General features: G+C 51.7%; 1 protein-coding gene across 5 annotated transcripts in view; it reads right to left on the bottom strand.

Annotated features, from left to right (window-relative positions):
• Nucleotides 1-17,517, bottom strand: part of PALLD (palladin, cytoskeletal associated protein) — a 374,447-nt gene that overhangs the window by 21,448 nt on the left and 335,482 nt on the right. For 4 of the 5 annotated variants that reach the window (XM_070480713.1, XM_070480716.1, XM_070480715.1 and 1 more), the window contains 3 exons: nucleotides 8,395-8,901; nucleotides 3,717-3,852; nucleotides 639-737 (listed from right to left, as the gene is read on the bottom strand). In XM_070480713.1, the coding sequence (XP_070336814.1) occupies nucleotides 639-737; nucleotides 3,717-3,852; nucleotides 8,395-8,901 (742 nt within the window). The remainder of the gene's footprint in view (nucleotides 1-638; nucleotides 738-3,716; nucleotides 3,853-8,394; nucleotides 8,902-17,517) is intronic. The other variant, XM_070480717.1, reaches the window with a different exon arrangement.

The following is a 17,517-nucleotide window of genomic DNA, read 5'->3' on the forward strand; positions in this document are numbered from 1 at the left end:
AACACAGAAAAACTTTCAGATTTTGAAGGCTGATCCATTTCTCAATAGACAGGATAAAGAGTTTACTTGATCCTTTAAACTTGTGTTCAAAAGCTTTCTTTCATCTTAAAACTATTCAGTACATATGGAGACCCCAAATAGAAGCAGTGGAGATTACAAACAGCTCACAGCAAATCCATGAAGTGATTCTGGTGTTAGCAGGGGAACAAAGCAGATTCCCTGCTCATTACTGACTTTCAACTACATTTGTGGAGAAAAACATTCTTTTCTGTACATAGATAATTCACCTGGATGAGATATGAAGAACGTAACTGAAATTAGTCACAAGTGACTTAACACAGTCTCAGTGAACGCATGTTCCTCCACAGAAACCTGTTTTGCATTACAGCACAGGACAGGGAAACCAGAAAGATACTTGAAAGAAGAGAAACGAATGGATAAGGCAAAAAGGACAGGTGTCACTGACTGAAATAACTCCATCACCCCCAACACGGGGCGCGCTCACTCGCCGCTGGCCAGAGGCCGCCTGTGACCCACCCTGGGTTCTGCACAGAGCTGGCCCAGGGCCAGGCCCCAGGGATGCTGGGGGAGGTGGGCGGAGAACACTGCTCTCCCGGGAAGCCAGGAGGATCGCATACCTGGTTGGCTGCCTCCTCCTCTGGCTCCTGGACGTTGAAGACAGTTGCGCTGTCGGCACCCAGGAGCCTCCGAGCCATCCTTTCTTCGTAGGTCAACCTCTAAGCAAAGAAGCCACACGAGTCAGAAAAATCACACTGCTGCAGCACCTTGAGAACACGAACGCAAAGAGCAAACGGGCCTGTGGGTCTCTGACCGCTCCGCTCCACCTCTGGACGCCTGTGCAGACAGGAGCCCTCTGCTCCGTGTTCACCTGCTCCCACTGCGCCTCCAGTCCTGACCCTGAGCTGAGCCAGGGTGGCCCATCCCGAGCGCCATCAACTAACGGAGGACCACAGACTGAAGGTGAGCACAGCGAACCACAGGGCAGGAGTCACCTACAGGTGTGTGTCACGTGTTTATGCCGAATGATGGATATGAAGACAAAGACCTTTAGCCAGCAAGAGGTTTTCTACAGGACGTGTATGGTCATAGCTGTCACAGGCTTCAGAACAGCTCCAAGCCTGGGAGGGGAGTCCGAGGCTGGCGGGCAGGGCTGCTTCGAGAGCTCTTCTCTGGGGCCAGGCACGGGGCTGAACGCAGGCCAACACAGGAAGTCGTGAAGGCTGGCTGCACACGCTGACCCGGCAGAGGGGCCGGAAGTGGCCTCGAGCCAACCGGGAGACTGCTCCCAGCGAAGGTGGGGAGGCCCCTGCACTGAGTGCCCAGGGCTTTGGGCTGAACACAAACCAAACGGCCCACTTGCTTTGTCTGATAGGCTGTGCCCTTGAGAGCTGGCTCCAAAACGATCGGCCCATTCACTGGGGCATTTTAAAAACAAGCTTTTGATTCAAAATAGAGAATAATTAATAGCACAAAATAAAATTAAAAAAAAATGTGTAAATTATTTCAGATGAACTTCCAAACCTCTGAATCCAGACACAGACTCTCCTAGAAACTCTCTAATCAGGAAAATATGCTGGGTAAATCGCTGCTTTCCAGTAATTGCTGGTTTCAGTCCCAGTGGAAACCGGGAAGAGAAGCAGGACACGTGCCAAATGGCAAACGGACCTGAAGTTCCAATGACCTTGTTTTGGGAAAAGGGGCTGAGAGTGAGGAGAGGTGTATCTGTGGCACGGAACGGCTTGTCCACATGCGGCTGTTTAATTTTCTCCACATGCATTAAAGAATCATGGATTCAGTTTTCAAACACAGTTTTAAATACCGTTTTAAACACCTGCTCTCCTAAAAAGCCTTCCTAATGTTTGGGGAGGGTGGCCTGGTGCCACCCCATTCCTCTGGAGCAGAAGCATCATTCGATATTCAGGCCCTTGTCAGACAGACCTGCCACCACCAGGAGCCAGACTCACTCACTGCTGTGCTTCTGAACCACTCTCTGTGCCGTGTGAACATAAAGTCCATATACCAAGACGCCAGAAACGTGGACAGAGACACGTGCAGCGTCAGGAAGAAGCTGTCTGACGGTCACATCTTCTAAGAATGGAAACCTTACTTGTCCTTTTAAAATTCTCAAATGTGGAAATGTATGGAAAATACTGGAAATGTCATTCACTGCTGAAGAAATACAAATAATATATACCTCTGTGCAAAGGAGATCTATGACATATATATGCAACAAATGTAAATACATGTAGTGTAATAATAATAGCTTATAGAAATCTTATCTTTTAAACCAAGAGTTATTAGTTCATAAGGAGTATTTAAACAAACCAACAGAAAAACCTTGAAAAAAGCCTTTACCTGGCTTGAGAAAGATCCCATAAGTCTCTGTTTTAATCTTTCAAAGGCTCTGGTTGACAGAGCCAGGGAAAACTTCCAGAATGTGTTCATTTGCACATGCAACCACTTATTTCAGGGAGAAGATATCTCCCCTGTGTGAAAATCTCAGTGAGGTGAGTAACGTGAGGTCTCTTTAGCATGTCAGTCTTCCTCAGCCCCTAAGATCAGTACCCAAGCCCCTCCTCTGGGCCCCAGCCTTCCAAACCACGTGGTCTGTGCTTATGTCTTTATGTATCAGGGCAGGATAACCACAGCTCCCAGAAAACAGAGTCAGCACGCAGGCTTTGTCCTCTGGAGAAGGTGCTGAGGGAGACTTTACACAAGAGGCCCCTCTCTGCGTCTACTGAAGAGCCAGGCCAATGCCCCATAAAGCACACAGGTCACTGGCCCCCGCCTAAGAAATCTCATTTCCTAGACTCGTTTGCCAACGCCCTTCAGGAGCTCGGACGTGATGAGGAGCAGTGAACCCAGAAAACAAGCAAGCCAACACCTGACGAGGAAGCACTGGGCCCGCGGAGGAGGCGCCGGTGTGGACTGTGTCCTCGTCCATCCACAACCCGCAGCCTCGGAACAGTGACCACTCCCCTCCAGGACTGAGCTGAGCCGCCCCCACAGACCAGGACAAGCGCGGTAACGGAACCACACCTGGACCAGACGTCTAGACCAGATCGGCATGGTCTCCTAAGGCGCGCGGGCGTCTCTGCAGCGCAGGGCAGGGCACAGAGCCCAGAACTGAGCTCCGATCCACCGCCTCTGGGCAGAGACTGACCGTGGGGCACAGCCCCTAGCCCTACCCTCCAGCGGGACTGGCTCCCTCTCTCTGCCTCCCACCCAAGGGCTTGCCAGGCCCGACCCTGCTTAGCTTCCAAGCAGGACAAGCGCGGGTGTGATCGGGGCAGTGTGGCTGTAGCCTGTCCCTTTTGTCTGTAGTGTCGAAGGTCCTCAGTGTGCTACCGTGGCCTCAGCTTTCCTGCCCCCTCTACCTCCAAGCTGCCGTATTCCCCCCAGCCCCCGGGAATGGTTCGTGGAAGGAGGCAGCAAAGCCTCCCCCCATGCTCTCCCCTCCACAAGCAAACCTCAACCCGGAGAGGCGTGTGGGGGCTGGGGCGGGGGGCGACACCAGCTGTCAGGACGGTGCTCTGTGCTGGCCGAAGGCCAGGTGTGAAGGTGAGGCTCCAGCCCTAAGGCTGGTGAGGGCGGCTCCAGTGACTGCCCCGCCCCGCCCCCTACCACCCGCTCCGCCCCGCCCCCTACACCCGGCTACTGCTCGTCACGTCCCCGCCCCCACTACCGCCCCCTACCGGCTGCCCGTTGTTCAGCAGGTCCTCCTTGAAGCGCAGCTTGCGCTCCAGGTCCTGGATGACGGCGTCCTTGGAGCCCTGGATCTCCTCGTCGGAGGCCATCCTAGCAGGTCTGCTGGCCTTCTTGGGAAGCCCCCTGCGGGTGAGCACACAGTGGAGGCAGGGTCAGGGTTTGGTCCGGCAGGCACACCCAGCCCAGCGCTCAGGGCCCCGGGCGTGCAGTCCACCCTGGGGCCACGCCCATCCTGCTGGGTGTGGACCAGTGACCCAGACAGAACCGCTGGCACACGCTGGTGTGTCAGGGGGCGAGATGAGCGCCGAGGCAGAAGAGGCGCCGTCTGTGTGCAGACCTGGGTTTCTGCCGCATCAGGCTGTGACTTTGGGCATCAACCCTGACTATTCATTGAAAGGACTGATGTTGAAGCTGGAGAATAGATCACAGAACACACCATGTGGCAGGAATTCTAGGTGGGACAGGAATAAAGAGGAAGCAGGAATGGATGCAGGCCAGGAGGGGATGGAGGGGGGATGAACGGAAGAGGACCCTAGGATGCTGTGCGGAGCCCCGGGAGCCTGCCGACACCCCTGCTGACCCGCTGGCTGGGGCCGTGCTCTGTTCCGGGCACTATGCTGCAGCCTCAAGCCACTGTTCTTGCTAAAATCAGCTCCTGCAGTGGAGGTGGGGAGGTGGTGCTGCCAGGCGACAGGAGGGGAGGGTCCAGGTGGAGCTGGACTGGGAGGACCGCATCGGGAAGGGGCGGCCAGAGCCAGCCCAGGGGGTCGATGGGGCACCGGGAAGAGAGGGCCGGGGTGAGGCACCCTCTCCATTTAACAGAAACCTTTTTCTGAGAATATCTCATTTGGACTAATTACTAACGTGATTTGGCAAACACTAAGAAATTATGTTAAAACCTGAGCACAGAGTAAGGGTGAGGCTCTAAGGTCAGGCAGAAAGCAGGACGCAGCATCTGCTCCCAACACGCCACCCACCGACTTCCGAGGAGCAAAGAGCCACTCCTCAGGAACAAAAACGTGTCTGCTGACAGAGATGCTTTCCCTTCACAACAGTTCATACAATTAAAAATTAAGACATTTCTTCAAAGTAAACTGTTACCCAGACCAGCACTCCTCACAGTGCCGGGGAGCCAGTGACAGCCCCACCTGCCTGGGGTGCTGACCTCCTGTGCACACGGTCAGGCCGAGCCCACAGGAGCATCCGGCCCCGTCTGCACCAGCGACATGACCCAGTGCTCGCGTGCTTGGAGTGGGAACACGCCGTTGCCTGGACGCGTGTGTCTGTAACCAGCTTTGGGAAGGGCGGTGACCCCATGGCCTCAGGAAGGAAAGTGGGGAGGGACTGGATCCACAGGAATCCCCTAAACCCTGACCCACATCAATGCCGCGGGCTGCGGGGAGGCCACCCAGCCTCGCTGTCACCGTGGCCGTAGCTGCCTCCGCCCTCTGCCCGGCCCTCCATTGCGCAGACACCAGATGCAAAACTGCATCTCCACAGACTGTTTATAAGCTACTCTTTTACAGATGAGAACAAGACGATGCTAAACACAAACAACAGAATGGCCATTAGTGCAACTGATGATTAAGAAAATAGAGATATTTGATTTGCTGTTCGGCTCAGGAAACTCCAACAGAGGGTCTGTACCAACCTAGAGGGGTGGGGTGGGGAGGGAGATGGGAGGGAGGGTCAAAACGGAGAGGATATATGTGTACCTATGGCTGATTCATCCTAAGGTTTGACAGAAAACAACAAAATTCTGTAAAACAATTATCCTTCAATTAAAAAAAAAAAGATAAAAAAAGAAACTGCCCCCCAGGAATTCTATGGCCTATGCCCTCTGGTTCCATGGGGGTACAGGTGTGACCACTCTGTCTGTCTGGCTTTGAACACCGTGTTAGCTCCTGCGTCCCCAGGGCCTGCTCTGTGTCTTGGTCAAGAGAACTCACCGTTGCCTCTCATGGCTGAGCAAGAAAGCTGCACAGGTCACAGAACAAGGACTGGGATGGACCTGTACACACCGCCATGTCAAACGGTAACCAACAAGGACCTACTGCATAGCACAGGGGACTCTGCTCAATGTCACATGGCAGCCTGGATGAGAGGAACGTTTGCGGGAGACTGGATGTATGTATATGTGTGGCTAAAGCCCTTTGCTGTCCACCTGAAATTCTCCCAACATTGTTAATTGGCTGTACTCCAACATAAATTAAAAGTTAAAAGCAACACCAAAAAAAAAAAATAATAAATAAATAAAATAGAGATATCTGAAATTTGCATTTAAGATTTTGGTATCAGATAAGCAAGGAAGCATAATAAAAACCAGCCAAACTAACGGATTCCTACTTCACCAAGTCACTTGTAATCAGTCTGTGTACGTGCACTTGACACATATGGCAAAGCTGTCCAACCAGACGAATGAGTGAACCTGAGTCTGCTGTTACCATCACAAGTGCCCCACGAAAGAAACGAGTGACTGAAGAGGGCCGACTGACCAGGGCTGGGCGGCTCCTACAAGCTCAAGGGCGCCGACTGGTCATGGCAGCCCGAGAGGGACACTCAGTCTTGGGCAAGTCTGAACTGATCCATCTGAGTTACTATGATGGCTAAAAAGTTACTGTTTCATCTTTAGTTCTGAATGCAAACCAGTGATCCCACAAGTTTGCAGAGGAAAAATGCTCCAAAGGTCGTATGAATCAAACCAACAGAAGGAATTCTTTAAGTGTGTGTGTGATTTTGCAACAGGAAATTTTTTGCAGACAAAAGGGTGACCACACAACTGTGGCTTCTGGGCTGGCATAGAGTTGGAGGCCTGGGGTCACCACTGAACATGGTGTCAGAGGGCCCAACTCCCCTGGGTACAGCTTCCCACAGCCATAAAATCGGAGTGATGTCCCCCTTAGCTTTGAAGAAATGGCAGGAGCTGCTGGTCTCCTCTCTGGTAATAATTATAAAATACCATGACTCCATATGAGTAACCATGACAGAGACTGCTAAGAGGTAAGCACTTCTGTTACTTCAGATGAGCCTGTAAAACTGCTGAATACAAGGGAATCTCAAAGTCGGAGACCAGAATGAACTGTTTCTGCCTAAGATGATAAAAGGTGTGACACTGCCCCGCTGTCCAAGGCGGCGGTGGACTCATCTTTCATCAAATTCCAACTGACAAGTGTTGCTGTTGTTGTTCACTTGCTAAGTCGTGTCTGACTCTGAGACCCCACTGACTGCAGCACACCAGGCTTCCCTGTCCATCACCATCTCCCGGAGCTTGCTCAAACTATTGTCCACTGAGTTGGTGATGCTATCCAACCATCTAATTCTCTGTCGTCCCCTTCTCCTGACCTCAATCTTTCCCAATATCAGGGTCTTTTCCAATGAATCAGTGCTTCGCATCAGGTGGCCCAAGTATTGGAGCTTCAGCTTCAGCATCAGTCCTTCCAATGAATATTGAGGACTGATTTCCTTTAGGATGGACAGTCCAAGGGACTCTCTGAAGTCTTCTCCAGCACCACAGCTCAAAAGCATCAACTCTTTGGCACTCAGTCTTCTCTATGGTCCGGCTCTCACATCCGTACCGGACTACTGAAAAAACCATAGCTTTGACTAGACAGACATCTGCCAGTAAAGTGATGTCTCTGCTTTTAAAATCACTGTCTAGGTATGTCATAGCTTTTCTTCCAAAGAGCAAGTGTTTTCATAGCCCTTCCATAGTAAGAGGACAAAGGGTATCACGTAGCAAAAAGACAAAGGTTTGCTCAGGCCAGAGGATGGACTCGACTCTGGCTGAAACCCATGATTACACCACCACCCTCGCTCCCCTCCTTATGTGACTATTTACACAGTCACCTGACTAAGCTTTTTCCCATAAGGACATGAGAAGAAGCCAGATCTCAATCGCAGAATTCCTTAGGCAGCCTTTAGAAAATGCCCAACAACGCAGGACGCGCCCAACAGGCACTTCTGGACACCCTTGGAGGGCAAACAGCAGTCTCGTCTCGCAGGAGCCACAAGCCCACCCCAGGGTGGGAGCCTACTGTGAGTGAGTGTGACTCTAATTCCAGGGTCTCCTCACTTTCATTCCCACACGAAACCCTACTGAGGGTCTCCTCCTTTTCCCTCTGAAGAGTACTGGGGTCCTGCCAGCCCTGAAGCAGGATGTCGACAGGGAGAGGGTTGAGATGTGGCCCTGGGCTCACCCTGGCCAGCAGGCATTTCTGACCTCAGTGGATGGGTGAGTGCCAGCTCTTACTACACTTCAAGACATGCCAGACGCCTCCCATGGGTTTGTTTTGCCAGCTTATTTATCCTCACAGGGTTTCTAAGTGAAGATTTTAGAGGGCTGCCACATCAGCACATTGACCTAAGGAAAGCCATTCAGAGTCCGGCAGAAGATGATGGAACCCTGCAGAGATGGGGTGGGGGGCTGGGGCCAGGGCTGGCTGCATCATTCAGGCCTGGGACAGGGCCTCACGTATCTGCATCAAATTTGGCCACAGACACGTCTGTCCCCTCCAAGCACTGCCTGGATGGACAAGGTGTGGTGGACGAGTTCACTTCCAGATCCCGGGCACGAAGGGACTGCCACCTCCCCTCGGCGCGCACTCAGCCCCCAGCTGGGGACCCCCACCGTGTGCAGACCGGTGCAAAGGGGTGGTGGGCACTCACGCAGCGGGGGCAGCACGCGGCAGGCCGAGGGCGGAGACCCCGGTGGAGATGGTGCTGGCGGTGGCTGGTTGCGAGGGCAGCAGGGCCCGGAGCAGCGCTGCAGGCGCGGGGCCTGGGCGGGCAGCGCGGGGCGAGGGACCCGGGCCAGGCGGAGGTGGAGGCGGCGGCGGCGGGAAGAAGTCGGGCCCTGCGGCGAGCGCCGGAGGGCTGAGCGGCGGGGGTGGCGGCGGGAGCGCGCCCCACTCGGGCTCAGAGGTCGGCGGGGACGCGGGCGCCGGGGACCGGGGCGCGCTGGGGCTCAGGCTCTGGGCGGCGATGAACTGCTTGGGGCGCGCGTAGCTGAAGGAGCTGGAGGCCTGCATGGCGGGCGCGGGGCGGGCAGCCAGCGCGCTCATGGGCTCCGCGCGCGACTCCGGGGGCTCCGGGGACGCGGGCGGCGAGGGGCGCGCGCGGGCCTCGCGCTCCCGGCGGATCTGCTGCTGCAGCTGCTGGATCCTGAGCGCGTCCCTGCGGGGAGAAAAGGACACCTTCAGATGTGCGGCAGGGACGGGGGCGGAGACCGCGCCCCCCAGGAGCCCGAGGGCCACCGAGGACACAGCTGATCACGTCTCACCTGACTCAGACCTGAGGCTAGCCGAGCCGGCTAACAGATCCCAGGGGACACTGTCTGACCCTGGGAGCCACAGCATTGCATTTTAACAGAACCAGAATCTCTTAAGTGGAAAACTTCTAACCTGAGCTCTCACCCTCTCATCTGGGGCCAACGTTTTGGGAAAAATTTATCACAATGGGAAAGTTAAAAGAAACACCCGATTTAACTTATTTTTGGCAGATTTACCTGAATCCAATTTGCCTACCTCACTGCTGTCAACTCTAATCAATAAATACCACAGGCTGGTCTGGGGGTGGGTTGGGGTTGGGGGAGACCCACTTTGATTTCTGCCTTTGCTCCCTAAAAAACACAGGCAAAGTTTATTCTATCCCAATTTTGAAACTGCCGACTATTAATACATACTGACATTTGGCATCACATCTGAAACACACATGTAACACCCACCGTTCACGTGCAGGGGTTCAACAAGCAGTAACAGATTATTAACTTTACAGTGTGCTGTGCCGTGCCTCTCGGTTGTGTCCAACTCTGTGTGACCCCATGGAGCCCTCCAGGTTCCTCTGTCCATGGGATTCTCCAGGCAAGAATACTAGAGTAGGCTGTCATGCCCTCCTCTAGGGGATCTTCCCAACCCAGGAATCGAAGCCAGGTCTCCTGCATCGCAGGCAGATTCTACTGTCTGAGGCACCAGGGCAGCCCAAGAATACTGGAGTAGGTAGCCTATCCCTTCTCCAGCAGATTTTCCCAACCCAGGAGTTGGTTTCTCCTGCATTGCAGGTGAGCTACCAGGGAAGCTCTGGTATTTTACAATAATGCAGCTTTAATTCCTCAAGTATTTTCCACCAAGCAGAGAGTTTGGATTTTTGTTTGATAAAGAAGTCAGCAAGTAGCTAGCAATCAGCTAAAATCGTACTCTCAGTTTATTCAAAAATCCTCTCGAGCTGAGTTTTACATCCAAGATGTTTTCCTTGATCCACACCACAGTGACCGCGGCTGCCAGAAGAAGCGTCAACAGCAGGTGGCGCTCTAAGCGCAAGTAAAACAGGAACAGTCCACGGAGAGGCAGAGCTATGCTAAGTTGAAACCATTTAAAACTAAAAAGCAACCCTCCCATTGAAACCTGTATATTACCATATGTGAAATAGACCAGTCCAAGTTCAGTGCATGAAACAGGGCACTCAAAGCTGGTGCACTGGGACAACCCAGAGGGATGGAATGGGGAGGGAGGTGGGAGGGGGGTTCGGGATGGGGGGGGGGAACACATGTACACCGGTGGCTGATTCATGTCAGTGTATGGCAAGAACCACCACAATACTGTAATTAGCTTCCAATTATCATCAATTAATTAACCCCCCAAGCCTTCCTTAACTATAGGCATTAAATCTTCAAATTCAAAGTAATAAGAGGAACTGAAGCTCCTGATCAAAAGTTAAAGAAAAAGATTCAGATCTGTTATCAAGTGTCACTAGATACAACATCGGCGAAGGAATCGCTCAACTCCTTCCCACGAATCGATTCCCCACTATAATTTAACAGTGAGGTGGTTACAGTGAAGCGCATGAAGACGCCTTCTCGTGAACTGAAAAGTGTAAGGAGAACGGGGCTGCACGCGAGAACCTGAGCGGAGCAGCCCGGCTCCCAGCAGCAGTGAACTCTGGGCGGCCCCAGTGGGATGGGCTGAGACGGGGACGCTCTGCTGCAGGACGTGCACCGGGACCCACCACTCCTCAAGTGACGAAGAACTGCAGGGTCTGATGACACCGGCGTGCCTGTGCACTGCGGCAGATTATGGACCACAAGAGACAAAGAGACCGAAAAGCCCAGCTGCCGCTTCTGAAGAACCAGGAGCAAAAGCAGGTACTTCGCATGCCCCCTGCACACAACACCACCAGAGGGACGGGCAAGCCACCTAAGCCAGCCCTCTGGCCCAACTCCTGGACACACCGCTGCCCACACCCCACAGAAGGCAGCCGCTCAGCCTCCCTCCGCTCCAGCAGTGAGCAAGCAAGGGTACCTCTTACTTGCTCTGGTTGCCCACCTGGCCCCTGGCCCTCTGCAGAAGCAGGGGCCCCGGTAAAAGCCTTGTATGAATTTCTTGTCTGGCCTCTGGTCGATTTCTATTGATTGGGGAAGGCCAAGAGCACTGGTGCGCAACACTATAGAGCTTAGTTCCAATGCTTTAAAAGCAGCCACGCTGCTTCTGGGATACACTGGATGCTGAAGTTCATCACAGAAGTCTGTGTGGTTTGGGTAGACTGAACTGACCCAGGAATGGGACTCATGAACACCACCCACCAATGGTGACTTTCTGACTCCCCAGATGCTCCTTTCTGACCTCCCTGCCTTTACTTTCTTCTTAATTCCTACCCACCGGAAGATGTGTCCTACCCCTGGACCGTCTATCCCCCCATCATCCAGCTGATCTGCCCCAGGACTGGGAGTGATCCGTGAGCCCGTGGAAGCCAGCACTGCCCCTCCTCTGGGCCAGCTGGGCTCATGACAGCCAGGGCTTCAGCTCGCTCTGAAGCTATTTCCAGCCTGGCTGTGTGAAGCTGCCCTGGCACATGGCTCTAGACATCATGCTGTCTCTGTGTCTGTGTGGGGACTCCCCTGCCCCAGGTCAGGGATGGCACCTGACAAGCCAGGCTTTTCAAGGAAGCCGGCCAAGGAAGCTCAGACCATCATGATGCTGGTTCTAATGTTGTCCATGGGCTCAAGCCTCCTCATCCAGGCATTAGAAGCCCCACCACATTTGCTAACTTGCAAGGGCTTAAAACTGTGAGACGCTACTGTTAGCAGTAAGTGCCAGTTCAAGAAGCTAGTGCAGTTTCTGTTCATTTCACAAGTGAGCAGGCATCCTGGTGATCTGTTCCTAGAACACCCTGCATGAAGAACCGGGCCACGCCTTCCACCCCCCCTCTTTGTGCAGGTGAGGCTGTAACAGGCAGGGCACAGCAGGGCTGGGGGAAGAGAACTGAACAATTATTTTGAATCTGAACATTTCTGACTTGGTTTCTGTGCAAATTCTAATATTAAAAAAAAAACTGAATTAAATGATTCTCACACCTGGATTCTGAGATGACGAAATGCATGAATCGAAGTCACTTTCTCAGTTCCCAAGTTATTTTTATAAAACTAGACTTTCACAGAGAGACAAAAAAGCAGATGAAATGAAAGGTCCCAGAAAGGCAAGCTTGCCTGTGGCTTCAGGAAATTACCCAGTTATTTGTCACATTCACATCAGTCTTAGAGATGCTTTCCTGGATCTGACTCCAAAGCAAGGGGGAAAAAAAGCAAATATAAACAAGTGGGACTACATCAATCTAAAAAGTTTATGTACAGCAAAGGAGATACCATCAAGACAAAAAGGTAACACACTGAGTGGGGGAAGATAGCTGTGAACGGTATACCCCGTGAAAGTGAAAGTCCCTCAGTCCTGTCCGACTCTTTGCGACCCCGTGGACTATACAGTCCATGGAATCCTCTAGGCCAGAATACTGGAGTGGGTAGCCTTTCCCTTCTCCGGGGGATCTTCCCAGCCCAGAGATCAGACCCAGGTCTCCTGCATTGCAGGCATTTCTTTACCAGCTGTATATCCTGTAAGGAGTTAATATCCACAATATATAAAGACTCATTCAACTCAACAACAAAAACACAAACAACCCAAACAACAAAAAAAAGGCAGAGGCACTGAATAGACATTTTTCCAAGGAAGATGTACAGATGCCAATAGGCACATGAAAAGATGCCCAACATGGCTAATCAGCAGGGAAATGCAAATCAAAACCACAGTGAGGTGTCACCTCCCCCGTGAGAATGGCCATTATCAGAAAGGCAAGAAATAACAGATGTTGGAAAAGGTGGCAAGAAGAGGAAATTTCTACTGCCTAGCATAGGGAACTCTGCTTGAGATTTTGCAGTGACCTAAATGAGAAAAAGAATCTGAAAAATATTAATAGAATAAAATTTAAGAAAAAAAAAATTTCTGCTAGCAGGAATGGAAACTGGGGTAGCCACTATGGAAAACAGTACTGAGGTTCCTCAAGAAACCGAAAATATAATCACTATAGTATGATCCAACAACTCCACCTCTTATGTATCTGAAGAAAATGAAAACACTAATTCGAAAAGATAGATGCACCCCACTGTTCATAGCAGCACATTTACAATAGCCAAGATATAAAGTGAACCTAAGTGTGCACTGAGAGATGAGTGGATGCAGAACGTGTGGTGTGTACATACAGTGTGCACGTATGTGCACACGCATGCACATACCGGGGTGCTACTCAGCCAGAAAAGCAGAGAGACAACGCGGATGGCCCTGGAGGCTACTGTGCTAATAGTAAGTGAAGTAAGTCAGAGAAAGACACGTGCCATGTGACTGTCACTCCTACGTGGACTCTATACAAAGTACACAGGCGAAGACAGCAGTCTAGCTGCTACCGGAGGGACGCGGTTTGGGGGGCTGAGCGGGTGCGGGGCCAAGTGTGACGCGCAGTGGGGCCCACTGCAGTGTGGGACACGGCACCATCATGCTCTGCACCCGAGACCCACATAAGAAAAGGAAGCACTCGGCATTTGTAAAACTCCTTTCAAAAAGCTATTCGGTAAAAAGCAATTCAGCACTTTTTTGGTTTTCCCATTGTTTCTGCTGCCCTTTCTCTGAAAATGCAGGACAGTGAGGCCATCCTGTTGAAGTTGCCCCCGTCCAGCCCCTTCCGTTCCCCTCCTCACCCCACCACACCCCAGTTCAGAAAGTCTCAGCAGTTCTCTGCTCTTCCCTCCCTCAATTCTGAAGAACGAGCTCGCAGGACCCTGACGCACAGCCTGTGTACAAAGGGGAACCGGCTAAGTGACCTGTTCAAGGTCACATTAGTTCCTGGAGAACCAGGCAGGTGCGCGGAGAACCTGGACCTTTAACGTGGTTTCTAAGGAGCCTGTGGTCCCTCTCCCTCCTGAGGACCCTTCACTCTCATGCCTCTTTGCTCCCAAAGCAACCTGCGCCTTTCGGATCTGAACCATTGGGCAGTGCTTTAAATGTCTACACATGTAGGCATGGACTCTTTCCATGGTGAGGTGGTGCAGCTCCCGGAGGGGATGCGTCAGGACTAATGAGGGGTCCTGTCCCTCTCACAGGAATCACGACTCCCCATCCTCCCACCCCCGACCGTCTGGGCACAGCTGTCAGCAAGAGCGGATTTATGGATGGCTGCGTGGGGAAGATTCAGGTTTCACGGAGGGAAACAGAGCTGTGGAAACCATTTTCAGTTTCCGATCCCGTACTCTCTGTCGCCTGATGAAGGCAGCCTTGGAGAAGCCAGGCAGCTGGGCAGCTAGGCTGCCAAGCGTGGGGGCAAAGGCTGGCCTGGGAGGCACCAGCTAGATGCACGCTGTCCCCCTATGAGCCCCACAAGCGCCCCACACACAAGCACGGCCACACCCGCCCTGGCTCCCTTTCAGAGAGGACCACGTTCTTCCTGCAGGGGCAAGTGGACAACAGGGGCGCGTGGGGAGGGGGCCTGGAGACAGGGGCAGGGACCGCACCGGGGTTGGGCTCCCCATCTTCTGCTCACAAAGCCACAGGGGGGGTGGGTGCTGGCCTGGGAGCGGGGCTGACAAGCCTGTGGGTTAGGTGAGGTCAGGGCAGGGGGGATATAAAACCATGCGCTGCGTCGTCCCATCCCGACTGCTCAGTAAACAGAAAAAGGTTATGAAAATGCTAGTTGTTATTACCACAGATTGCTCTGTCCCTGGGGGCTGTAGCCCAAGGTCAAAACGAATGCAGTGAAAGCAAACTTCTGGAAAACAGCTTCTGTGTGACTTGGAAAGTCCCAGGGCTCACAGCAACGAGATGGAGCAATCACAACTGTCCGCAGAGACAGCTGGGGTCGTGAGGCTGGAATCCAGCAGTCACGCTCTCAGAGTAAACAGGCTGTGGGGTGCATGCTCTCTTTCCCTTCCGACTGTGTGATACAGAAGCCCCGCACCCTGCGAAGCGGGCCCTGCGGTTCAGAAGGACTTTAAGGCTGGGCGGGGACCTGCAGCCCGCTCACACACGCGGGGACACATCACAGGCCGGCACAACCGCCTGGCGTGTTCAGTCAGGCAGCCGACACAGGCCCAGCTGGGACCGCCCAATGCCAGGCATTTTCACACGAGGGCAGCTAAGTGAACCTGGGATAAAGTGCTGGGTGCTCCCACATGGAGTCCTCTCCCACTGGGATGAGCTGAGTGTTGGATGTCTGAGAGCCCGGCAGACTAATGCTGGGCACTTACAGACAGGAAGGGCTTCAGAAGGACTGGGTCAGCTCCCTCTCTGACTTGCTACAGGACTCCCTCAGTGCCCATGTCCTGCATGCACACGTCAGTGTGCGTCTTCCAGCACAGAAACAATGCCCATTGGGTGAGAGCTACCCAGCACCCGAGTATCGCCCCTGGAGACAGGTATACAAGGGCTGCCCAGGCAGCTCAGGGCTAAAGAACACGCCCGCCAATGAGGAGACCAGGGTTCGATCCCTGGGTGGGGAAGATCCCCTGGAGGAGGAAATGGCAACCCACTCCAGTGTTCTTGCCTGGGAAATCCCACAGAGGAGCCTGGTGGGCCACAGTCCACGGGGTCACACAGAGTTGGACACAACTGAGCACCTCTAAGCACACTACACAACAGGTATACAGGTCACAGTCCAGAGGACAACCACTTACATCATCAAAACGAGTTAGTAGGAGCCAAACGAGAATGCACTGCATTGGGTTCAAGGGAGGCTATGAGTGCAAAGGTAACTATTAACATGTATTTTAAAGCATCCCTCAAGAAAAACAAATGCAAAAAGGCAAAATGATTGTCTGAGGAGGCCTTACAAATAGCTGAGAAAAGAAGAGTAGCTAAAGGCAAAGGAGAAAAGGAAAGATATTCCGATTTGAGTGCAGAGTTCCAAAGAATAGTCAGGAGAGATAAGAAAGCCTTCCTAGGCAATCAATGCAAAGAAATAGAGGAAAACAATAGAATGGGAAAGACTACAGATCTCTTCAAGAAAATTAGAGATACCAAGGGAACATTTCATGCAAAGATGGGCTCGATAAAGAACAGAAATGGTAGGGACCTAACAGAAGCAGAAGATATTAAGAAGAGGTGGCAAGAATATGCAGAAAAACTATACATAAAAGATCTTAATGACCCAGATAACCATGATGGTGTGATCACTCACCTAGAGCCAGATATCCTGGAGTGCAAAGACAAATGCACCTTAGGAAGCATCACTATGAACAAAGCTAGTGGAGGTGATGGAATTTCAGGTGACCTATTTCAAATCCTAAACGATGATGCTGATAAAGTGCTGCACTCAATATGCCGGAAAATTTGGAAAACTCAGCAGTGGCCATGGGACTGGAAAGGGTCAGTTTTCATTCCAATCCCAAAGAAACACAATGCCAAAGAATGCTCAAACTACCACACAACTGCACACATCTCACACACTAGCAAAGTAATGCTCAAAATTCACCCAGCTGGGCTTCAACAGTATATGAACCAAGAACTTCCAGATGTTTAAGCTGGATTTAGAAAAGGCAAAGGAACCAGAGGTCAAACTGCCAACATCCGTTGGATCATCAAAAAAGCAAGACAGTACCAGAAAAACATCTACTTCTGCTTTATTGACTATGCCAAAGCCTTTGACTGTGTGGATCACAACGAACTGTGGAAAATTCTTTAAGAGATCGGAATACCAGACCACCTGACCTGCCTCCTGAGAAATCTGTATGCAGGTCAACAAGCAACAGTTAAAACTGGACATGGAATAATGGACTGGTTCCAAATTGGGAAAGGAGTACATCAAGGCTGTATATTGTCATCCCGGTTATTAACTTATATGCAGAGTATATCATGTGAAATATCAGACTGGATGAAGCACAAGCTGGAATCACGATTGCTAGGAGAAACAGCAATAACCTCGGATATGCAGATGACACCATCCTTATGGCACAAAGTAAGAGGCACTAAAGAGCCTCTTGATGAAAGTGGAAGAGGAGAGTGAAAAAGTTGGCTTAAAGCTCAACATTCAAAAAACTAAGATCATGCCGTCCAGTCCCATCACTTCATGGCAAATAAAAGGGGAAACAATGGAAACAGTGACAGATTTTATTTTCTTGGGTTCCAAACTCACTGCAGATGGTGACTGCAGCCATGTAATTAAAAGACACTTGCTACTTGGGAGAAAAGCTGTGACCAACCTAGAATAGCATATTAAAAAGCAGACAGCTTACTTTGTCTACAAAGTCCATCTAGTCAAAGCTATGGTTTTTCCAGTAGTCATGTATGGACGTGAGAATTGGACTATAAAGAAAGCTGAGCACCAAAGAAATGATGCTTTTGGACTGGCATGTTGAAGGAGACTCTTGAGAGTCCTTTGGACTGCAAGAAGATCAAACCAGTCAATCCTAAAGGAAATCAGTCCTGAATATTCATTAGAAAGACTGACGCTGAAGCTGAAGTTCCAATATTTTGGCCACCTGAT

The sequence above is a fragment of the Odocoileus virginianus genome, chromosome 18 (genome assembly GCF_023699985.2).
Source record: "Odocoileus virginianus isolate 20LAN1187 ecotype Illinois chromosome 18, Ovbor_1.2, whole genome shotgun sequence".
NCBI classification, from domain to species: Eukaryota; Metazoa; Chordata; class Mammalia; order Artiodactyla; family Cervidae; genus Odocoileus; species Odocoileus virginianus.